The sequence below is a fragment of the Hypoxylon fragiforme genome (genome assembly GCF_022984875.1).
Source record: "Hypoxylon fragiforme strain CBS 206.31 chromosome Unknown GGS25scaffold_5, whole genome shotgun sequence".
In the NCBI taxonomy this organism is placed as follows: domain Eukaryota; kingdom Fungi; phylum Ascomycota; class Sordariomycetes; order Xylariales; family Hypoxylaceae; genus Hypoxylon; species Hypoxylon fragiforme.
Window position 1 is genome coordinate 1726426 of NW_026054760.1, and position 24592 is coordinate 1751017.

At 46.7% G+C, this 24592-nt stretch overlaps 5 protein-coding genes across 5 annotated transcripts; 3 read left to right on the plus strand and 2 right to left on the minus strand.

The window, feature by feature from the left end:
- Positions 1–8: 8 nt before the first annotated feature.
- Positions 9–1889, minus strand: GGS25DRAFT_531598 (uncharacterized protein; the record flags this gene model as incomplete). The annotated part of the gene is made up of 3 exons (XM_049265509.1): positions 9–310; positions 361–500; positions 647–1889. The coding sequence occupies 3 exons, from the start codon at positions 1887–1889 to the stop codon at positions 263–265; spliced, it is 1431 nt and encodes a 476-aa protein (XP_049116662.1). The 3' UTR covers positions 9–262.
- A 4284-nt stretch (positions 1890–6173) lies between these two features.
- GGS25DRAFT_280505 (family A G protein-coupled receptor-like protein) lies at positions 6174–8159 on the plus strand. Its single transcript, XM_049257461.1, has 3 exons — positions 6174–6860; positions 6921–7187; positions 7245–8159. The coding sequence occupies exons 1-3, from the start codon at positions 6601–6603 to the stop codon at positions 8044–8046; spliced, it is 1329 nt and encodes a 442-aa protein (XP_049116663.1). The 5' UTR covers positions 6174–6600; the 3' UTR covers positions 8047–8159.
- A 3914-nt stretch (positions 8160–12073) lies between these two features.
- On the minus strand, positions 12074–14632 carry GGS25DRAFT_280604 (uncharacterized protein). The gene is made up of 4 exons (XM_049257462.1): positions 14036–14632; positions 13706–13976; positions 13121–13650; positions 12074–13065 (listed from the first exon to the last, which is right to left on the minus strand). Exons 1-4 carry the CDS (start codon positions 14439–14441, stop codon positions 12389–12391), a joined length of 1884 nt encoding a protein of 627 aa, XP_049116664.1. The 5' UTR covers positions 14442–14632; the 3' UTR covers positions 12074–12388.
- Positions 14633–19674: 5042 nt separating this feature from the next.
- On the plus strand, positions 19675–22067 carry GGS25DRAFT_521692 (xanthine/uracil permease family protein-like protein; the record flags this gene model as incomplete). Its single annotated transcript, XM_049264094.1, has 9 exons — positions 19675–19788; positions 19963–20052; positions 20109–20205; positions 20271–20364; positions 20425–20776; positions 20830–20939; positions 20989–21469; positions 21527–21651; positions 21701–22067. 9 exons carry the CDS (start codon positions 19675–19677, stop codon positions 22065–22067), a joined length of 1830 nt encoding a protein of 609 aa, XP_049116665.1.
- Positions 22068–22643: 576 nt separating this feature from the next.
- On the plus strand, positions 22644–24312 carry GGS25DRAFT_490651 (ubiquitinyl hydrolase). The gene is made up of 3 exons (XM_049261016.1): positions 22644–22945; positions 23019–23032; positions 23094–24312. The coding sequence occupies exons 1-3, from the start codon at positions 22924–22926 to the stop codon at positions 24015–24017; spliced, it is 960 nt and encodes a 319-aa protein (XP_049116666.1). The 5' UTR covers positions 22644–22923; the 3' UTR covers positions 24018–24312.
- The last annotated feature ends 280 nt before the right edge of the window (positions 24313–24592 follow it).

A 24592-nucleotide genomic window follows, 5' to 3' on the forward strand; every position in this document is an offset into this window, starting at 1 on the left:
ATGTTGTATTACGGTCTTGATGTGACAATCATAATCCACACGGTTCACGGGATGGAGTTATTCCCATCAGGCAATGGCGACTAGGCGTTCGGAGGGTGGGATCTTTTTTGCTAATTCTTTTCTATGCATCGCATAGTTCCAATGGGAACAAAGTCTCTGGTCAATATTACAAATAGGCAACTCGACCCCCGTGTATTTTGTCTATTTCAGTCCTGTTATACAAAAGTTTGCCTTTGCTGCTTTGCTAGTGATACTCTCCAGGTTATAGTCTCATCCGTTCAACGTCTTTTCCGTCATTCTCAGTCCACCTCTATCGTGAGTCAGCAAAACTCGTGAAAGTCGAGACATGGATTGACTGACCGATGATTTGACGCAGGCCACGTCTGAGATAACTGGTCGCTTGTTCCGTTTTGCCATCGTAGGTGCTTCTGCGATACTGTGAAATAGATAACCACTAGAGGTAGGTTTCCATTCAGTGCAGTCGTAGTATCCGATACCCCCTTACTCCCCCATTAGACATAACCCCAGCGCGCCTAAGGTATTTGATGGGTTATACCAACCCATCTCCCTCTTCCCCATCCGCTCAAACTGATCAGGCTACGTGATACATATCAATCGAACATCCCCTTATTCTGACAACATGTACTCAGCGTCGTCCTAAAACCCTCGTTACACGTGCTCGTCACCGCCGGCGTCTGCGCCGCCGTCCGTGTCGGGATCCCCGGGTCGTCCACCCCGCCACTCATCCCCTCTATCCATCGCAGGCCCGGCGCCGTCGGCAGCAGCTGGCTCCCCGCCGCTGCTGTGGCGCCGATGATCCCGAAGCCGGATACGGGCATGGGACCGCCTTCGTAACCACCATGATTTGCATTATCACTGCTGGATGTACCAAATGCGCTCCCTCCTCCTGCTGGTGCTGTTGGTGGTTGGGGCGGCCATTTGATGGCGGGCTTGGCTACGGAGGAGGACGAGGAGGAGTTGTTCGGGGTGCCGAACGGCCAGAAATCGCCCGTCGTGCCGCCGGAGAAGGGCGGCCAGGCCCAGGGCCCCGGTTTCGGGATCGGTCCTATGCCGTTGTTGTTGTTGTTGTTATTGTTGTTGTTATTATTGCTATGATAGTAGTGATGATTCAGCATTTGTTGTGTCTGCGCAGACGCCAGGGCGGGAGAAGGCGGGGGCGAAAAGTTGGGCGTGACGAGCAGCACGCGGACGACGGGCTCGGGCTGCCAGTCCATCTCGTCGCCCGTGTTGAAGCCCACCCCCGCGTCCTCGGCCCAGGCGCTGAACTTCTCGCTGTATCGCTGCAGCGCGCGCGCGGCCCAGTCGCGGAAGTGCAGGTTTGCGCGCCGGACGTCGCGGCATTCGGTGCAGAAGCGGATGGTTTTGTTGGTGGTGGGGGTGTTGGTGTTGCGGTTATGGTTATGACTGTTGTGGTTGGGGGTTTTGCTGCAGTTCTTGCGGGGTGGGAAGGGTGCTGGGGAGGGCCCCCCGAATATGCCGCTGTCGTCACCGTTGTTTTCGTCGTCGGCGTCGGCGTCTTTATTGTTGTTTCGGTTGTTGCGGCCGCGGTTTCGATTATGCTTGTTAGGATTTTTGTTGTTATTGTTGTTGCCGTTCTTGTTGTTACGCTGGTTTGGGTTGTTGTGCCTGTGTTGATCTGGGGGGTTGCTGTTGCTGTTGCTGTTCCAGCCGTGCCATGGTGCGCTTTGGTTTTGGCCTTGGGGGGTTTTCCCCTTGGCTGCCTTCTTGTTCTGTGGGTGATGTTTCTTCGCAGGAGATGCATCTACGCCGTTCATCGGGTAGTCGTCGTCGAAGTGTACGGTTCGTGACCCAGGTCTATGGTTGGTGCGGACTTTAAAGTGCCGAGACTTGCTCCCCTTATTCGTCATGCTGGTTACAATGGAGGTTTAGAGGCTTTGCTATTTTTTTTATTTTTTATTTTTGCACCTCAGCTACAAGATCTCTCGGTTGTTTGACTTCGTAAGCTACCTATGGATGTAGCTAGTCCTTCAAGTTTCGGTCTCCATGAACTCTACGAAGACCCAGATTCGTTGGAACTCTTACCGAGAGAGTTTCTGTCATGAATATATTGGGCACCGCAGTATATCAGGCGGGCCGGGAGGGAGCCTGGCGATTCTTAAAGGAGGCTTTCTCCATCTTGTATGCTTCACCGGCTCGAGCATTTGAAAGGGACGCGGAGTCAACAACTTCATGGTTGTAAGATAAAATTCAGGAGTGTTCCAGAAGACAAAAAAGAAAGGGACCATCGTGGATAAAGTGACGAGTTTTTCCTTACTCTTTACAGGCTACGAATTGTTTACCAGGTAGAATTACCTAGGTTACCTATTAGAGATCAAAATCTCGTGGAAATCGCGAGATCTAGAAGTCTTCTAGAACGAGGGGCACCTGAGTCGTCTTATTAGATGGACAGGACAAAGAAGGGGCCAGCTTGCAAGGGGGAATTCGTCAGTAGTCATGCAAGCGTTCTCATGGGTTTCTAAACGGACAATGGCGAATGTGAAGGTCGGCAGCGCCTTAGTTGAAGATGTGAATAGCGTCTGACACAGGTGTCAGTTATGAAAAGCTCTAGGCCTTTGTATATTCTAGCGATGATTTGCCGTGAGACCTAGTTCGACCGCCGATAAGTGTCAATAAGATGACATAACCCCCGTTCTCCCTAAGTGTGTGAACAAGCTTTGGGATAGGAGGTGGCTGATTCCATATGACTAAGGGGGGCAAGAAGGCTGTGAAATGGCCTGGCACCAAAATCATCATTAAAGGGGGTATACGCGGGATTGAAATCAATCTTGTGATCTTTTTTTAGCCTTTCCCATTATACCACCCTGTTCAAGGGAAGAGGCGGTTAGATGGGTAGTAGGGTTGCTTGGAAAATCGAGCTGGCCTAGGGACATCTTCAACTCGACCACTTACCAATGCTAAGCTTCGAAAGTGTCTCTATTTTTCTCTCGAGAAGAAATTTTACACCATGGGGTAGGCCTGGATGTCATCCATATTGATGCTCCAAGTTTACATGTTGTGACTTTAAGGTTGTTTGTTACCCACTTACTGACCCCTTACATAGAAAGGCCGTCACCCTTATGCCATATCTAGATGAATTTCAAAGGAACTAAGAGCCGTTCTATTAGTTACGTATGATTAATAGCTAGTTCGTTTCCTTTGGCAGATGAAGAGAATATGAATATCTGCTGTTATCATCGCACCCTTCTCCTAAGCTGGATATTCGGCATTTCCCAGCTCTCTACTTTACTATGTAATGTGCTCGGATCTCGAATTCGACAGAGGCCTAAATAATGCACATCTCTAAAATAACAGGGTTCCAAGGTTATGTATCCTGGCTGGCAAGCGGCTCGCAGGAACATCCTTAGGGTGCCATCCAAATGCTTGTTTTCTCTCAGCTGGCAAATGTGCGTGATACGAAGATCGTTTTCTAAACATCGATATGGGTTGATAGGCATTTGTTGAAAAGACGCTACTATGTAAGCGATGCCTACCTACCTACCGACGGTGTTGTTCAAGGTTGCGTAGGCTGTGTAGGTTACTTAGGTACCTACTAGATAAGGGGCCTAGAACAGCCCACCAAAGTAGAGAGATCATTGGCACTAGTCTAGGTTAACTAGTATGTTCAAAGCTTCTTTTTATTCAGTTGGCATATGCTGGAGCTTGTATATCAGAGCCACAATCTTTGTTTGAGTGAGAATTGAGGCCTCAAGTGTTGAAACAAAAGAGTCGGTTCTAGGAGAGCGGGATGCAGTCGGCCTAAGAAATCGCGAGGCGTACCTACGGGAACTGACATCGTGCCGACATTGAACTTGACATCGTGTTCCAAAACTCCAAACATACACCATACTCTTGAAGATTGTAGATCGCCCATCTTCTCACTATAGCGAAGTCTTAATGGGAGTGTAACATAGTGTGAACAAGCAACCGTCTTGGATTCTTGAAACTCCGAGAAGGAAACCAGGTCGACAAACCGCGGGATCCTGGTCCTTCATAGGCGTTGAAAGGCTACCACACTGGTGGTCTCTGTAAGATAGCCTTAATAGGAGAATTACGGCACAGCAGCAAACGGCTTGGGTCAAGGGTCTACCTTGGGACTACCTGGGGGGCTAGATAGAACGAAGACAGCTCTCATGTAGGTCAATTATATGTAACTTCCAAAGTCTTCCATAGTGTCTGGGGAGATGTTGGAGATCCCCGCGTAACAATGATGCTCTGCGTCTTCTAGGTTCCCGCCCTGTGACAGCTTGGCAATGCATTGTAAGCGAAGCTGCTACTATGCAAATCTTGTTCGATTGATTTGAATTTTGTGCGACTACGCCGTAAGTTTCTCTGACTATATTGGTGACTGTACCTTTGGCCATGTTTTGCATGGCAATTACCTCTATATCCACAATATCAACTGTCTTTAAGTCATGATATGTGGTGGTACATGGAAGTGACATATGAAATGAAGGTTCAGGCTTGAGGTTTAAGGCATAGGCGGCACTGGCGAGGGTGTTCAGCTTTTGAGGTCTAGATCGTGGGAATTTTCGTAATTATCCCGGTAAGGCTACGTAGGTAGTTGAATTTTATGTAACGGAAAAAAAGAGCGAAGGTGATATCCAGGTAGATAGATATGTAGGTAGTATAAGCTGAGAGCATCAAGAACGTTATTATAGATATTTTAATATTGAAATGTTATTAATATAAGGATGAGGCATGGGTAAGAAGACCACATGGCAAAGGGATGGCACATGGCACATGACACATGGCATAAGTTACTTGTACGAGGATAAAAGGAGTAAGACGGGCTGGGGGTGAGATGAAATATCTGACTCGTAGAATATAACAAATGTCCCGACTCTAGAAGCAAGTGCTACCTTATGTACGTACCCATGTACCTAATATACGTAGCACATACTGTAATATACATATTAAAAGTACCCTACATGTAGGTTAGGTAGGTACGACTATGTATGTGGGTGGAAGTCGTCACCTACTTAACTAACCTACATCTTTTATTATTCAAGCTTGTTTCAGATACATCTTTCTCTCTTCTTCTAACAATCTATATGCCATGTGATCAAGCCACCTTTACTTCATAATCAACAATGATCACGACTTACTCGAAGATCGACGGATTGACAGGTAACTTGACTATATGTACCTGTAAACTAAACTTGGAAGCTGACTTCTCTATACCAACCTACATGTAGGTATATAGGTACCTATGCACACGATATATATATGAGAAGGTCCGTGAGCCGCTTACATTTGCCATGCATCAGGCCGCTTAGCAAACCAATATTATGTACAAATCTACTACTACTAGTAGTATGTATGGCAACATTGAAGTGCACTACATGCATGTTATGTTGTCTAAGTACCAACCTACCTACTCTTTAACTGTACGTACAAATCAAGCCCTCAGACGCGCGTCAGCAATAAATCTCCAAAAGCCCCCTATTTGGTATACAGCTCATTCTTCTACTCTATAAGGCTATCATTGATCATCATTGATTCAATCTTCCAGATCATCCTACATGGACTCGCCGGTCTTCTCCTCATCTGCTTGCATACTATTATATACTGTACGTCCCTGAACCGGACTGGTTCCTGCATGGGCTAGCTTTTGACATTGATACTGACATATGTAACTACATACATAAGGTACATACGGTACTTGACAAAACTGGGACCTGGCCAGCCAAGTTGGGGAAGATAATGGCTTAGATACTTTTGCGGAGCCGTTGGATGTTTCGGCTATTTACTTGCAAGCTCCGGGGTTTGCCAAGCCGTCCACGATTGGTTAGATCCTTACCCCAAGCTGGTACCGTGCAAGTTCTCGGATACACGTTCGAAATGGCAACCATCGCGAACATACTACAGGTCAGATTATAAGCCTTAGCGTCTTACGTGCTTGAAATCACTGTTGCTAGTGGACATTAGCTTACCTTCCCCCCCGTCTGTCCGTGTCCCAAGAGTACCTGACATAGAACTTTTCCTCGTTTCTATTGCACCACTTGATTGGCTTCCAGTTCGGGTTGTCCTTCCAAAAGCCGGAACCCTTTTCTCTAGTCTGTGTCCAACTTGCACACCTGGTCCCTGAGCTGAATCTTGACAATGTTGACATAGGTCTCCTTGCTTAGTGCGGTTCTGGGTGATATCCCGGTCATGAACCGGCTGTTGCATATCTGCTGGCCTATGCCCCCCTTGGAGAAAAACAAAAGATGTTCCAAGGCACTTCATCTCGATACCCTCGTCCAGAGGCAGGGCATGAACCCTGTAGTATATTGTATATTACGATTCTTTATATGAGGCCGACTTAAGCGGACGGTTTAGTTATAAGATCCGGTCGAGGTCCGGACGCTGGTGCCACGCGCTAGACAACTTGATGGACTTTGGCACTCAGTTGTGATCGATGAGTTGCATATACATTTCACTACTGAGCTGGCTCACTTAGCGGCCTTGATTAACCGGCCACCCACTCCTTAACTTAGTAGGCCCGTCCTTCGTTTGCCGAACCGACCAACTCGAGTTCGTTTATTGTTTGTCTCAACCATATACCTACAATCCTCGGATTCGATAACGTCGCCCGAGATGGCGCGCGACTTAACAGAAGGGCAGCTGCGGGCTATTAGCATCATCGAGCGCGTTGGCTCGGGATGCTCGTTGCTCGGGTCGCTCTTCGTCATTATCACCTTCCTATGCTCCAAAGCCTTCCACAAGCCTATTAACCGTCTGGTCTTTTACGCCTCCTTCGGCAACATGATGACTAACGTCGGAACGCTGATGTCAAGAGGATATCTTGACAGCCTCGACTCTTTCGGGTGCCAATTCCAAGGGTTCCTCATCCAGATGTAAGCATTTATAGCAATGAACAGCATTCTGTTGGATCACATTACTAAAGATTGACAAAGGTTTATGCCTGCCGATGCTTTCTGGACACTGGCAATGGCGTGCAATGTTTACTTGACCTTTTACCATAAATTCGATGCCGCCAGACTTCGCAAGATGGAGCTTTGGTATCTTTTACTATGCTATGGCATCCCGTTCGTCCCCGCTCTCACCTATATCTTTGTCAGGAAGGAAGGATATAGCAGGATGTATGGAAATGCGACTTTGTGGTGTTGGATATCCACGGACTGGGACGTCTTCCGGATTGCTACTTTTTACGGACCGGTCTGGTAAGAAGTCGCAAACTGTTGCCTTAACTCGTCTCATAACGCTAAATCTTTCTTCAGGGTTGTCATCATGATCACTATGTTCATATATATCAGAACAGGGGGTGAGATATTCAAGAAGCGCAAGCAGTTACGTCACTTTGGCGGCAGTAACAGTGCCCATGGCCCAGAGCCACTGACCATGGACGACCCCTTTTCGGTGAAGACGACAGAGGTGACAGTGACGAGAGAATCTGCGGCAGATGACAAAGATGAACTCGACCTGGCCCCGTTTGGCCGGATTGTCCCAACTAAGCAAACATATTCGGTGACGATTTCATCTGACAACAAGCCTAGCGGTCAAACTCAAGAAGGAAATGCCTCTCAAAATAATCTACCACAGACGCCAATGACCGGCCGATTTCGATCCAAGACACAAAAGCGAAGAGCGAATTACGAGGCGAACAATGCGGCATGGTCCTACTCGAAGTGTGCGATCCTCTTTTTTACGGCACTACTCATTACGTGGATTCCCTCCTCGGCCAACCGTGTATATGGTCTCGTTAAAGCGAAGGATGTATCGGCGACTCTAGAGATCATGAGCGCAATCGTGCTCCCACTCCAGGGGTTCTGGAATTGCCTGATCTACGTCTCGACTAGTTGGGAAGCCGCAAAAATCACGTTTGCGGATGTCAAAGCACGCCTAGGCGGCCATCGTCCCGACAACAATTCCCGGTACGGTCGCGAAATGGGCAACTATACCTTTAAGCTCTCGAGCCGAAGTTCGCGCAAGGATGTCGAGACGGAGAGCATGACGGAGTTGGCTAACGCCAGTGATGGAGTGTCCAACTCTAACCAGGAGCTCAAAGGCGTGGCAGTATAACTCGGCATCTTCTATCTAGGCATCTAGGTAGTTCAACTAACAATTTACAATCCTTCATTACTTCAGATTTTAACGACACTATCTATCAATGTGATTGATACTTATGATGATGGTCGGAAACGACCTTATTTGGCATATGACCCACCCTAGCCATCATCGAGCTGAACTCACTTCAAGGTGGGAATGAGACAAAGCGGAATGGTGCGGTGTCATTGGCTTGATCGGAATGAAATGCCGGCTCACGAGGTACATACAATACGACTGCACTAGGGGCTCTCACCTAGGTATGTTTTACACAGTAATGGCATTATGCATAAATGGAGACCAGGCTAGGCTGGGGGGGGGGGGGGGGGGGGGGGATGGGGGAGGCTCACATGGCACTATCGGAGTTCAAACACTTATTACTCTCTTCACCAACTTTGTCTATCAATATCGACGATCATCCTATCTTATACTAGCCAAACCACCGTTGAACATTAGTTAGGCACCCAACTCAGCTTGCGATGTCATAGAGCTAATAGATAGTATATAGATACTATAACAGATTCTAGGCAGGTTAGACAATGCGAATGAAGGAATGAGAGACTGGTTTGGTTGGGTGCGTAACATTATGACTTGACCTTGTCTTGGGGATAAGTTCTTTACTATGTACTTGCTAGGTCTAGGCAACTTACATAATTCATGGGTGGAAGTGGGAACCTTTTCCCCCTTACCTACCATTCCGGAATCCGCACTGCCCCATGGTGCAAGGACCCCTGATGGCCTAACCTCCGCTCTACTAACTGCACTAACTGCACTAATATATTAACTGGCAAAGTGGTCCTGGGGTAATAGCGTATTTGCATAGCACATGCCACATGGTACTGTGTAGGAAGTTAATGGAGGGAAAGGGTGGGGCGGTGTGAGAATGGTAACTTAGTTGTCTATAAGGCTGATTACATATCAACCTACTCACTACGTAGTTAGGTAATTAGCATGTAACTAGTTAATGTCGACTGGATTCAGTAGGAGATTTACATGAATAGGTAATTAACTTCAATACTCGGGGTTTGGTCTCGGACATGAAGAGTTACCAGACAATACCACTTACATATGTAATAAGTACTACGGCATTGAAGTTCGTCTGGAATCGTGACGTATGTATGCCCAAGCATGTGTCTGCTTACAAACCTACCTACCTCCATTGGTGGTGTATTTGACAATTTCCATGTGAACGAACCCGGTAAAGTGAAACACATTTGCGAGGCGTGTTTTGGGACAATAAGCCTGGATATGTACAGTAGATAACTAGATGTATGTAGGTCATCCATCCATTTTTTTTTCCTATTCCCCTATTTTTATTCTCAATAGCACACATCCTGGCCACCATCAACCAATCGCAACCTCTGAATTGCAAGCGTCTGGCTCGAATAGGTAAAGAGGGATTTTATAGCCCTGGAGTTTTGTTAAATGATCTGGGGTGCTCTATACACTTACTAACTAACACCTACAATAGGTCCCTGTAATAAATAGTGATGGATGTCTTCACGTTCTTTCTTGTAGGCATTAACGTGGTTTCGATCATGTAATATGTGGTATTTATTTATCCATATCGATACTAGGTAGTTAATCATCAGCAAAACCTCTACTATATATCTATGAAAAAGAAGAATGTGGAAATGCGACCTGGGGTCCTGGGCAAGTACATATGTAAGCACTAACAAGCTTAGGTACCAAATAACTAGTTAGGTAACTAAGTTGAAACAATTTCAGACGTTTTTAATTCTCCCCAGTGCCTTTCTCAAACCGTTGGAAAGCCTCACCGTCGTACTGCCTGCATGCATATGCATCCTTCAGCACCTCCGGCCCATGGACCCGGGTTCGTGCCAATAACTACAATGAGAAAAAAAAAATTTTATGCGATGCGATGTAAAAAAAAATCCGCACCTGCCTACCTAGGTGTAGAGGCATGTGTTGGGCTGTCATCCTCAGCAACCTAACATAGTTACCTACCTACCTAACTAATAACCTACCTTTTTCTGAATGGAGAATATTGAAAATGATCAGTGCGCTCGGTTTCCAACCCACAGCCATAACTATCTACCTAACCTAGGTAAGATAAGGCATGCAACACCGAACCAAGATGGGTACTCCACAGTTAGTGTAGGGCTTGAAAGGTGAACCATGTCTCTTTTATTCATAATTAACTACATATGTCAGTATGTCTGTCTCCCTTCTTCTTTTTAGCAGGGGCTTTCTGGCCTTTTTTTTTTCCCCTATTTGCGAGGGTCCCTGGGTTGATCACTGGGGGTCTTGGAAGGGTTACCTAGGCGAAATATCTCGTAGTGCCATCTAAAACTATGAAATCATGTCTTATAGTTAATATGTACCTAGGGTATGTAGGTATGTATTATGACCCTTGTTTAGACATCTGGATTTTCCCCCGTAGCCTTACTCTTATTAAGATTACCAGCACTAAAATAAATGGTATCGGTACTCTCTCTGTGTATGTAAGGTTTGTTCGAGAACTCTTCATCCAGGATTGTTTGAATAACTGCCGGGTAGGTAGGTAGAAATCTGGTAGATGTGTAAGCACTACCGTCACTAGTAACTCCGATAAACGATCATCAACCCCTTCTTAAGGCTCTCATATCCGACTTCTTTTCTGGAGCCCTTATAATAAGTTATTACGTCGTTCGTGGTGGCGTCGTCCGTGCCAAAACCAAAAAAAAAAAAAAAAAAAAAAAAATCGAGACGGCCTTCTCCGCAAGTTTGCACACCCACGTGTCCTGACGTTCAATGTTTCCATGGGTCGGATGTCGTTTGCCGAACATCTCCATATTTATATATATATCCCTACGAGGCGACAAAAGCATTGACGACTTTCTGGTTTTGGCTTTGAATGCGATACGATACGATGCGATACCGATGCGATACCGATACGGGGCGATGACAAGAGAATCCCCCCCTTAAAAAAAAACTTACCTGTCACGACTAAATGAGTAATATTAGGGCCCGTCCGGGCCGTCACCGAACTTTTAGCGTTCCGCAGTAACTATCGACAAAATGCCGATACTATCCAATATCGAGCGGCACAGGCTGACAGCAGTACCAGGTACGTATGTATGTCGGTAGGTAGATAATAGTTATATCTATTGCGGCGCAGTCTAGAAGATGGAATGTTCCTTGGAATCGAGTCTCATATTGGCGTGCCAAGCCCCTTTCCAACATCATCTTGTAATAGGAATGAATAGGTACCTAGACTGGCAGAAGGTAGTTATTGTACAATACATATAACTAACTACCTAGTACCTAGGCTGGTAGGCAAAGGAGGGCCGACTGAGAGGCGAGGCGCATTGAAAATGAGCCGTCCTGCAAATGATACGTCTTTCGAATTTTCATCTCGTCCCAGAGACGACGTCACTTTGGAACGGCATATTGATCTACCATATACTGGGTAGGTATGCACATAGGCAAGTATGCTACCACCTATCTGCCTATGTACCTGTCCATGGACATGCTTGGGACACAAGTTTATTCGAGGACCTTGGTGTCTGATGCTGTGCGTAACCACAGCTCTGCACGCGAGATCTCAAGATCTGTAACAAATGACAGGTTGATTTTCCAACGCTGGGAACCTCTGTACTCGTCCGATGAATTGGTGGGTAACTGCATTTCTTCTCAAACGTATGTGTCCCGCATCACAAGATGCACATGCCCATGTTTGCTGTGATCTACTGCAGTGTCTGTTCCTCAGGAACGGCGCCGCATACTCCCTAGCTTCCGTACTTGGAAATCACCACCATGGTTTGCTCATGAGCCGACTGACAACACTATCAAGATCCATCCTCATTTGAATATGCCCATGCTTTTCTCCTTAGTGGTCCTACGGTTTGCTCTCGGCGCCTCCGTGCTTCGGGACACGATACATGCCCAGGTACCCAAGAATGATATCCCTTTTCCTCTATCACTTGATCACAATGATCAGAGTAACAATGGCATCAATTCAGCATAAACTCAAGCACAGAGCAACTGTAACAATAAATGCTAGTTACTAGGTAATAGTTTGATGTTGCAAAACTTGCATCCGGGTATCTTTCCACTAAAACCATTTAACCTTAGTAAATTAGGTAGCGTATATCCTCATGGCAAGGAGTATAGCAGATTTTCGCATATGAACTGCTCTGGAGGCATGTAGCAGTTCCGTCAGTATAGGACGGAATATTGTTGAATAATTAGAATCATTCGTCCCGAAACGCTTATGCGATGAGATGGTGCGAGAGCCATTCTTCTCCATGTTCCAATATCGCATTCCAACATCTTCCAAGTTCCCGCACGATAGGCGACGATTCAGCTATGCCATTTACTTGGCTTTGACGGCAACAATATAGGAATACTGCCAGTAAGTCCCTCGTTCGATACATTCCTGGATTATCTCTTCCTCCTCCCACCACCATCGATCTGCGTGAACATATTTCCCCCATATCTCCTGCCACAACATTCTCGCAATAAGGCACCGAAGCTCGTTCTCCACGGGCACTTGGACACCCCCATCCTCCGCTGTGGTTGCGCCCTCATGCACAGCCCGCACCGAAACCGTCGTGATAGTACTTCCGGACCCACGGAGTTTCGCGACTGCCAGCCAAGCTGGAAATGTGCCACTAGGGTAAGTCGTGCGACAACGCTTTTCAAGCTGTATCAGGAGTTTGTCGAAAAGCCATTGCCGCAACTTCGGTCCCATTGAAGAGGATATTGGTGTAGGGTCAATTAAAGTTAGGTGCAGAGCACCACCAGGAGTCAAACAGCGATAAACATGACGGAGCAATGGTGGAATTTCGCTTGAAGGGAACAGGGCAGGCATATGTAAGCAAGTCACAGTCGAGTAAAGTTGGGGTGCAAGTGTTCGAGAACCTGCAGAGGCAGATATGGTTGGCACCATTATCGGGTGAACATTTGGGAATAGGTTTGGTGATATTGGTTTGGGTCCAAGATGAGATATCGAGGCCTGTGGATGTAAAGCTGCAAGAAAGGAAGCAGATGCTAATCGCCCTGTCAGCTAGCTTTCTAAAGACCCCCTTTCATAAGGGATACGCACCTTCGGTTTCGTATAGCGCGAGGATTTTGGGCGGTCTGGGAGACTTCGCCGAACTTGAAACTTCTGGGCTTCCATTCACTCTCTCTACCAACGTGGCATAGCCTTCTTGTTGTAGTGCAGAAAATAGCCAACGTTGTTTGGCCATTTCGAGCTCTTTGTAAACCATAGCGTCTGGCGCATGCCCCATGCTAGACTTGATGTTGGCGAGCATAAGTTCTGGGCTGGCCGCAGCCATCATTCTGACTTCACGCTGTAGCGCTGCGAGACTTGGAGACATGCATTGATCCGAATCGTCGCTCCCCGAAGGACTAGGCGGCTTCCCCTCCTCCGACGAGCCTGCATTTTCCTTCGCAAGAGTACAATCCCACTCATGAGGAGGTTTCCAAGCATCTGGGTTACCCAATCTATCATTGCCGCTCCAGCCCGGGGTATAAATACCGATATTATTTCGGAGCTCGATAGGGGGCGGGGTTTGAGGTGATTGAGATGGAGATGACATGGAGCCAGGGTCATCAAATGCCAAGGGGTTCCTAGAAAATACTATGAGGACAGCTCGACCACCAATTCATATTTTAGGGGGCTTACACTCTCTCAGGCAAGTCTGGTAGCATAGGCGGCGTTGGAGCCTTTGTCCGATCAGCGGAGATGTGGACTTCGGAAATCATATGTTCAATATCTGATTCCGGGTCACGGGCCGAATATGTGACCTCGGTAGTCCTAGTGATGAACGAGGACGGTCCTAAAGTTTGAACAAGATATTCTGGTTTGGGAACGTATATCATGTCACTTGCCGAGGCTCCAGCGCCCGTGCTGTCAGTAGCAGCGGATGGCTGTGTCCATTTCGAGAGGGTGGAGTCTAATGTCATGGAAAATCGTCAGAAATAGATAGCCACCCAGAAGATCGGACTCTCCTACCTGGGGACGATATACTGGAAGCGTCAACAATCTCGGGAAGTTGCACAGGGAGAAACCCGCCCTCGGCAGGTTTGACAGTAGTCTCGGAGCCATCCTGGTGAAGGAGCAAAGATTTTACACAGAACGCCGAGGACCGATTAATTCTGTTAGAGCTACTAGCTGAAAGAGCTGGTGATGCGGGCGAATTCTTGTGTCTAGATGGTGTTGGGGTCTTTCTTCGGCTCCTAGTCGTAAAGAGCCCGAAACCACGATCACTTGAAGTCGAGCTGTCGGTTGAGGTGGATTGGCGGTTGCTACCTGGATTCTGCTTTCTTTCCTGATCCTTCATCTTTGCCTCTTGCTCTTTTCTCACCATTCTCTCACCAACAAGTTCCCGGTTGGGATCAGTCCACAGAACATCAAACATGATAGGCGATTTTTATCTATCAGACTCCCAATCGTTGGATTCTGTCGTATAGATCATATAACTTCTATTACAGGAATAAGCGCTCGAATTTGGTGTATAATGATCTGCGAGGGTCTATAATCGTAGGGTGTTTGAATTCAATGACCAGCCGAATTTCTGCCTGGAGTCAACTCTTAATAAATGCTAGACATGCCATGTCATAATCTCGAATTAGAAGAATCTATCCTAGATTCTTCGATTGTGGCCTTAACTAAGGGATCCAATTATGGCACAACTGGAGATTTCTTGGGTACGAAGGTTATAGTATAATGTTTACAGGTTTGGTCACTTGCTCAACTCGACTGGTCTCGATCGTTTCACTGATAGAACAAGCGCAATTAGGATCAAATCGTAGTAAGGATGTGGAAATTTGTAAGTGGTAAAGTAGGACAGTGAAAGTGAATATTGGATGATTTGATAAGGGGGGGAGAAGAAAGGACACTTGGTGATAACATCGACCGGATGATACGAGTTGAGGCAGCTTGTAAAGTTAGTTTGAATAGTGAGACATATTCGATGCTGACCAGAGGATCCATAGAAGCGCAAAAAAGAAGTCAAGCCGGTTTTGAATGAATATTAAATGTTTATCTGCTCAGGAAGGTACTATACTGCTCATGTACGTACGTGTATGACACTGTATGTACTAGCTAGTATGTACAACTTCAAAACTTATGTACATACTAGTATGATACTACATAGTTGTATGATAGTACATACAAGGTAACAAGGGGTCTGGGCCCGTACCTGGCCAGTGGCTACTACCTGCACTCGTACCTGCTTGATCCGAAGATGGATTACGGGAAGGTGCGCTAATCAGATCGAGGGGACCATTTAACGCATCTTCCCGTTGAGACTTCCCACCTCGAGCTTTTCTTGGTTCGGTTTAGCTATTGCTAGCTTTGCTTAGCTTTACCTTGCTCTGCTTGGCTCTTCTTAGCTTCACTTGGCTCTGCTTTAGCTCTCTTTTTGACACCTCGACATGACCATATAAAATCCCTGCCTGTGCTATGTGGCCGGCCTCCTCCTCATACTATATATTCTCCTGTATAACAATAGTATTGATAAGTCAACTGTTCAGTCTTCGTGGGATATAAGTCTAGAATTGCCTAATTCCATACCCACAAAAAATAAGTTGACCTTTGAAGCGGTGTTTTCATCGTACATAAGGAGGTACCTAATAATATCCAAAGAATTTCGTGGAATAGCAGGCATTCCCATGTTTCGCAGAATCAAAGTAGGTAGGTATTCGTAGTCACCTCATCCTAGAATTTGAATGTGGATATTCGCGTGAGGGGGTTCGGTGACGGAATGTGTTTTTACTATGTAATGTCTACGGTGACTCTAGGTACAGAGTCATGGAACAGAGTTATGGAAGAAAGCCCGTTACCACTAACGCCCGTATTGAAAAGAGCTCATTGAAAAAGGGGTAGTGATTAGCACAAAGACGAATCTTCTCGATCTCGTAAGAAAATCATGCCCCAAACCCATTGGAATCCACACCAAGTTCCTTGATTCTAGTACAATCACGATTTACCAGGTCATAAGTTAATGCATGGCAATGAACACACCATGTGCCGATTGCCATGAGACATTTCAGATTCTCCGTAGGCTACGTCTCTTCGTTGAATAAATCCATGGACTATGTTTACCCCTTACTGTGCCCGGAACTAACAGGTTTTTTTTTCGAATTTGTATAGACTCCTTTTCCGTATGGGTATTCTTTTAACTTGGTCTCGCATTCTCTATAGTTTGCTTCGAAAATATTTGGCGAGTGCAATGAGGGGTTAGATAGGATAAATGGCAATCCATTGCCTCTAGATTACGCCTCTTCATGAGCAGAATGTAGATAACTTGAAGAAGCCGAGGAAAACCCCGCCAATTTTATGACATTATTGTCCCCTAGGTAAACACATATATCTCATAAATATCCCCTACGCTACCTGGATAGCGAACTCTTCATATCAATCTCAACTAGATAGCTTGGGAAACCAAGTCCCTTACTCCGATTATAATTGCTATTTGCTATTCAAGCGCCAATTTATATTGTCTATGACAAATAGCGTTTTGAGGGAGTATTTCTTTGGGGTTTGATGGATCTGTGGGTCATGTGAGGGTCTATAAAACTTACATGGCAAATCTCTTCAGGCTATAGGGCTGTTTATATTACAAAATGGTAAGATAGTCCCAATAGTAGACATTTCCTACCTAGATTATACTGCCGGGAGTGGCAATCAAGGTAATCGGATGTGGCCCTTGCATCACTAAGATAATTCTGGAGTCTCGGAGCATATTTCTAGGTTCTCTAGCCACTTTATCTGGCCCCTATATGAACATACTCTAGCACTAGAATACTACTGTAGGTCGATAATTTACCACCTGAAATAGGAGGGAGAGGGACTGATGAGATATTGTTGTAAGACTGGATACTAGCATGATAGCCCTCTCTATGATGAGCCACCTGGAGGTTCTCAGGCTGAATCCTGATAGGGAGACTTGGTCTATTAGGTATAGAGACCTAGGCATTGGAAAAATCATTGAAGGGCTGAGAAGGCCATACTTTATTTAGTATAGGATTCACCAGACTAGGATGGTACTCATAATTAAGCATCGCTAATTCTTCCCTTCGGGTGGTCTTGACAAGTCTCCACCGCATTTGACTCAGCTAGACCCAGCTACGAACCTACATCGTACTGTGTTGGACAGCTTTGAAAGAGGAACGTATGTCTATATACTCTGGCAACCAATTATCAACATGACCCTTTGGTGGTGATGTCTTGCATACCTACTAGGTGATGTACTTACACCAAGAAACGCCACTCGATCCACTGCCTCGGGCGTAGATGCGCACATAGACTCAGTTCCTACTCACCAGTCCTTGTGTATTCCATTCCGATTCGCTTCCGTGGCCTAGCTTTAGATGTACTATCGGTTCCTGCTACTACCTTTGTCACACTCGCTAGCCATGAAGAATCTCTTGGGCGAGCGAATACAACATGCATATCCCGGCTTACACGGGAATTATATGATGGCATGGGCACACGTCCCATCCCCACTCTGTGCTCCAGCAATAGAATGGCCTGTGTTGCCGTATATCTCGGTAATTGGCGAATTTTCCCGCATGTCTCATTTGCTTGCCTACCGTGTAGTCCCATGTCGTCCCATACTAAGCCTTTCAAGGGGTTTTATCAATCATCTACAGTTCGTGGAACAAGCCAAGCAAGCTTTGCAGGAGACCTGCGTGTTTGCGATTGTCCAATGCTGACCAATTCATTATCACTAGGTAGGATCATAGGATCCCCAGATCTCAGGAGGCCTTTGGTGAGAGGAGGGACAGAAAAGGGGGTAGGTTAGCGTAGGGCCGAATCACAGTTGCAGCAAGCAGGTAGGCACACAATGCATGTAAAGCTGATATATCTACACATGCACATGCGAGGTTGGTGTGGTGCATATACCTCCTGGTATATCTAGGTGGTGAGGCGGCTCATAAAAAGGGGGGAGGCTATGAGTTATAACTTCAGAGGCCAATAATGGTAGAGGCATGATTATTTACTTTTTCGTTCGAGTTGTAGTATTATTCTGATATGTTGACCTTTTCTCCACAAAGCTATATTTGCTTTCAATATAAGCTTTTGATCTTTCTCGGATGGATGTTTTTGGATCTCTAGATTGCCCAGTTTTATGGCCGAGCAGGGATGCACCTAGATCTTTCAGCTGGTCTCATGACTCTCATCTCCTTACTTATAACAATTTGTTATCGTTGTTAGCTATATTCAAGAAATTCTGAGAGAACGAGCAGGAAAGGTCTTGGGGTAAAAGGGGATCGGCTGTCATTAGAACCGTATCGACTCGGTGACTATCGAAGACATCCGTGGACATCATCCTCACTAGACTAGCACACAAATGGAATTCTAAAGTAACAGGATCCTCATTGGCAACGTTTAACAGAAAACTACCGAGGCCAACCCCGAATGGAGATCGTTAGCAAGATTACTTGCCTGCAGACTTATATGCCTAGGGCAGATACGGGTATGTCTTCTTTTGGTTCCCCTTTAGGTATCTCTATACAATTATCGTGTTTTGATGACGAGACAGTGGAGAGTAGATAGCCCTAGCAATCCAATGTTGACTGTCAATATGCATATTCGCACTGCTGTTGGTAGAGTGAAAATCTGGATGCCTGAGGTTAAACCACATTTTTTCCTGGTAGGTAAGGTATTAATTAGCCAGGCCTGATTCGAGTACATGCATTTGAAAAGAGCAAGAATGAGAAAGAAAGAGAGCTTGTCGTAGTCGATAACTTAGGATTAGGTATGTAGGCCAGCAGCCAGTAACCAGCAACACAAGTAACGGAGCAACCAAGATTGAATCATTGAACTGGTGTACACCTCACGCACACCTGCACCTTCCCTCTTCCGTTGCTTCACAACATCCATTTCTTCCCTCCTACCTCCTACCTCCTACCTCCTACCTCCTACCTCCTACCTTCTACCTCCTTCCTTCCACCTCCCACATCTACATCAATATTGATGTATGTATGTACTTCCAAGTTCCAGTACTTCCACCTGCCTTTGTACCTAGGTACCGAGTCAATACTTTTACAACCACCACTGCAACTGCACTTCCCCATGCCTGACATACCCATACATTCATCACCTCGACCCCGTTCTTCACTGTCCCTTCCTTTCTACTTAACCTTTTTCTCACACAACTCCCCTCTCTTATTCCTTTCTCGTACGATTCCTCAAACGTGCAAGGAACCTTCCTTTGTAACTGACGAGGCACGCATTTAGTGCAGTGCGCAAGATCAAATCGGCAAACGCATTCCGGTGCAACGATCTGTTCTGTTCGACTTCGTCTTTTGCGCTTCTTAGGTTGGTTCCAGGTTGTCAATCAAGTTGTCAATCAAGTTATTGGCACCAGTTCAGAGTCGTATACTTCCACACACCCTTGTGCCCCTCCTTGTCTTATCCTCTTCAAATCAACACCACTCACTCATCCTCTGTTTTACAATTCGTTTGACAACTCTCCTTCCCATTGTTATTGTTGATAGCATTCATTGTTGACAGTCTACATCTTCAATCAGACCAGTCTTAACTGGAACCAATTCATCTCCCTTCGTTGGGTAATCTTTACTAGCCACTCGCTTTGTATTTGATTTCATTGACGCGACTCGTTGTCGCCCAAGCAAAACATCATGTTCAACATTAGTGGATTTATCGACCAGGCGATGAGCAAGCTGGGCGCTCTCGATGAAGCCATCAACCGTTCTACCTTCGGTCGAGTTTTCCGTTTGGATGGCTGTGGCCATGTAAGTTCATTCTTCCTACTTGTCATCTTCACTTCCCAGATCCTTTCCCAAGTATTTACCTACCTTTTCTCGCGATGTCCATGGTATGATGTATATAATCTACATCATGACTCTTAGCTGTCCACATCGTGTTCCTAACCCCGCCACACAATCCAATATGTTAACCATAACTAGGAAAAAGCCATTCGCGGCGCCTCCTTCTTCCGAGAGATTCGGGCTGGTTTGACCACCTTCGCCACTATGGCTTACATCGTTGCCGTCAATGTGAGTACACTCCTTATTATCCGTATGGATCGCTCACTTATCTGATCACTAAAAAGGCCGCTGTTCTTGCGGACTCTGGTGGCACATGTGAGTGCCCACTTGAATCCGAGCCCGGCTGCCCAGGCGATCTCGCCTATGCCAGTTGCCAGACAGGTATGTATATCAAAATCCTAGGGTTAGTATGAGTTGAACTCAGATTAGAGCTGACTTTTCGGTAGAACTTAAGCGAGATCTCATCACAGCCACTGCGGCTCTTGCTGGTCTATCCAGTATTGTTTTCGGCTTCCTCACGAATCTCCCTGTTGCACTTGGGTATGTCCACTATAAGCCCATATGCTCTTTGCCATTATAAGTTTCTGACGCGGCTCTTAGACCAGGCATGGGCCTCAATGCCTATTTTACCTACCAGGTCGTCGGCTGGCATGGTACGGGCGAGGTCCCTTATAAAATTGCCCTTACTGCTATTTTTGTTGAAGGATTTATTTTCATCTTCCTAGCCCTCACCGGAATGCGACAGTGGCTTGTCCGAATGATTCCAGCTACTATCAAGACGGCTTGTGGTGTTGGTATCGGTTTGTTCCTTACCGAGATTGGTCTGTCCTACTCGGCTGGCATTGGTGCTATTACTGGGGGCTTTTCTACCCCCTTAGCAATTGGTGGATGCCCTGCAGAGTATCTTGACGAGAAGGGTGAATGCACCAGCCATATCATGACGAACCCAGGCGTGAGTTTCCTACCAAGCGATCTCAAAAACTCATTGACTTACATTTGTGATAGATGTGGATTGGTATTTTCCTCGGTGGCATTTTTGTTGCCTTCTTGATGGCCTTCAAGGTCAAGAGTGCCATTGTCATTGGTATTGGAATCGTGTCTATCATGTCCTGGCCGTAAGTACTATCCTAGAACTGATTAAGAAATGCAACTGACAATTTATAGTCGCAACACCCCATTCACTTATTTCCCTTACACGGAAGCTGGTGAGGAGCGCTTCGCCTTCTTCAGACAAGTTGTCGCATTCCACCCAATCCAGTCCGTCCTAAATGTTCAAGATTGGGATCTTCGAGGAACTAGTGGTGCTCAGTTCGCTCTTGCGCTCATTACCTTTCTCTATGTCGATATCATCGATTGTACTGCGACTCTATACTCAATGGCCAAGTTTTGTGGCGTTGTGAGAGATGATGGTGACTTTCCTCGCTCGACCATTGCCTACTGCACTGATGCGATCATGATCTCAATCGGTTCTCTGTTCGGATGTTCGCCCGTTACTGCATTCATTGAAAGTGGTGCAGGCATTGCCGAAGGTGGCCGAACTGGATTGACTGCGATCTCAACTGGTGTTTGCTTCTTGATTTGTCTCTTCTTCGCCCCGATTCTTGCCTCTGTTCCACCTTGGGCTACGGGATCGACCCTCGTTTTGGTAAGTTTGCTTATGTACACTTAAATTATAAGGGAGCTGCTAACATTGTCTTGTAAGGTTGGCTGCTTGATGATCCGTCAGGTTATCAACATCAACTGGCAGTACATTGGTGATGCCGTCCCATCCTTTGTCACACTGGCATTCATGCCTTTTAGCTACAGCGTTGCCTACGGCCTCATTGCGTGAGTTCTTCAAGCTATACTAATAGTCATTAGCTAATCATAACTTTAGGGGCATGATGGTCTATGTCGTTCTTAACACCATGATCTGGGTTGTTGTACAACTTACCGGTGGCAGAGTCACCCCATCGAATTGGCAGGAAAAGGAAGTCTATGATTGGGGTCTCGGCGCGAGGGACCTCCCCGGATGGCTGAAGGGACTGAAGAAAATGATGCCCGACCATCTTCAGGCGAGCATTCGAAAGGATGGAGTGGAACTGGTTGACAATGATAGCGCCATGAATGCCGCCACTGATTCCAGCTCGCGAGGCAATTCGGCCGAGGACAAGGGTGAGGTGCATGTCCTGGAGAGCCACGCCCGATCTCAGTTCCGCCCTCAGCCTCGAGGACGCGAACACGATCTACCCTCCCTTGACTAAATTAGACAAGGAAAATGAAGCACGGCGTGTAATGCCACTTGCAGACCTAATCCTGTGGATATTTGGCAATCTTTTCTTCTGGATGGATGCATGATTCAACAGGGATTATCACGAGGTATGAAAATGATGGAAAGAGAAATTACATGAACATAGTGCAAAGAAACATGCTGTGAAGGAGACACGAGAGATGCTTGATGCGATATTACAAGATGTCTGCAGAAACTTGACTGGGTTACCCTTCTCGAGGTCGAATTTAGCCTTGGAAAGGCCGACCTCATCACGGATAATTGTAATAGCAGGACATTGTTACTAGGTGGTTTCAGAATGGATTCATGGATTCAGTGTACGAAGAGAGGCATAAATAATAATAGATGAAGTCGAGCTGCCAACGAAGACGTGGTTTTTTGTAACCCAACTCTCAAGTATCTCTAGGGGCTGTCAACTTGAAGTCGGTCAATCCAATCAGCCGGAGTTCGACCGCCCTATCTTATCAATGATGCCATCGGCATGTTTGAACTTGATCTCAACATTGAAATACGTAAGCGTAGTCGGTACCTAGATACTGTACCTACCTAAGGTACATACCACCCATGTACGTACATATATGTATTATACACACCTGCATGCAGCTTCAAACATTATTCTTGACATTTTTCAAACATTTGTATTTCTAGTTTGCGCCATCTTCACATCTAGACGTTTCCACGCACGTTTTTATTATTTAGTTGAAGAGGTCTTTAGTACTTATTAAACATTAACACCAGCTTTACCCACTGAATCATTTGAGCTGGTTAGCTGCAAACTCGGCAGGTTTTACAAACAGCGTCTTGCCCGCCCTGGCAAGCTTGAGGAAAAGATGAGTGGTGGTTGGAATACCAGTTGAGTTAATTCCCATCTCTACTCTTCTTCCCTTAAGAGTATTCTTTTTTAAGGCTAACCTCCTGGATGTAGTCGAGTCGGATGCTGTAAGCAGACCTCTCTAGTATACAGGCCTTCTATCCATGAAGCTAATTGGCCTTTACCTAGGGCGTCTTTACATTTCTGCTCAATAACCTGGGCGTACAGGATGTGCAGTTCGAAGAGCTCCTGACGTTGGAGCCAGACTCCTTGGCTGCGCTATACCCTGTCCACGGCGTTATCTTCCTCTTCAAGTACCCGACAGATACGCCATACACATCGACCGATAAACCACTCGACGGCACCTTCGACCACGACGCAGCCGAACGCATCTGGTTTGCTGCCCAGACAATACAGAATGCTTGCGGCACGCAGGCGTTACTTTCAGTGCTCATGAATAAGGAGGGCGAGGTAGACATCGGCGGTCCGTTACACGAGTTTAAAGAGTTCACCATGGCACTACCGCCCGAGTTTCGTGGCGAGGCGCTAAGTAACAGCGAGCTCATCCGCGACGCCCATAACAGCTTCGCCAAGAGCAGCCCCTTCGTTGACGAGACGCAGCGCACGGGCGGAGAGACCGAGGATGCATTCCACTTCGTGGCCTACACACCCGTCGACGGTGTTCTATACGAGCTTGACGGCCTACAACCGGCGCCCATCAGCCACGGCGCATGCACGGCAGAGGACTTCCCCGTCAAGGTCACTGAGGTGCTGCAGCGCCGGGTCGCGCGCTACGACCTTTCAGAGATCCGTTTCAACCTTCTAGCCATGGTACGCGACCGCCGGGCGACGGCGCGGGAGCTGGGTGACTTCGAGACGCTGGCTCGCGAGGAGCAAAAGCGCAGGGACTGGCAGTTCGAGAATGCGCTGCGCCGGCACAACTTCGTCGGGTTCGCGGGAGCGGTGCTCAGCCGTGTTGTGGATGCGAAGCTCAAGGAGGGTGGCGAGGCTGCGTACAACAAGTGGATCGAGGACGCGAAGGCGAAGACGAGACAACGGCTAGAGAGTAGAAAGAAAGGGGGTGGGGATGGGGATGTGGAAATGGATGGTTAGGTACCTAAGGAAGGAAATACCCAGGCTAGGGGTTAGGATCAGTCTTGGCTAGAAGGTTCGGGCAGATTTCGCTACCGTGTATCCCCAACGAGTGGTTATGGGCATGTGTTGGTTCAGGTAGAATCATCTCTAAGATTTATCGTAGAGAGCCCGCGCATGTTTACAGGATAGGTAGTCATCCCTTGAGACCATGCTACGAAGCTGAATCTTACGGTTGTTCATGGTAGAGTGCCTACATAACATACTAACGTACACACTAAGGCTAATAAGTACCTAGGCAAGTACAAAACTATCATATTTGTTGAATTACTTCGTGATCTCATCCATAGAGAATGGGTGTGGCACACAAGGCCCATAATTCCACTTCAAGCGTATTCTTCTAGAACAGCGAGGGATAGGAACTCATCACCACTCCTCCCATGAGAGACATAAAAAGAAACTCCCCCCGCCTACTCACTTTGCCGTCAAAAATTAGATCCTGGCCGGTGGGTCCCTGCCTGTAGCATCCACAGCGGCACAGACTACCGGGCTGACGTCAAACCCGGCCGGAATCGCGGCCTTCCGTACTCTTTACA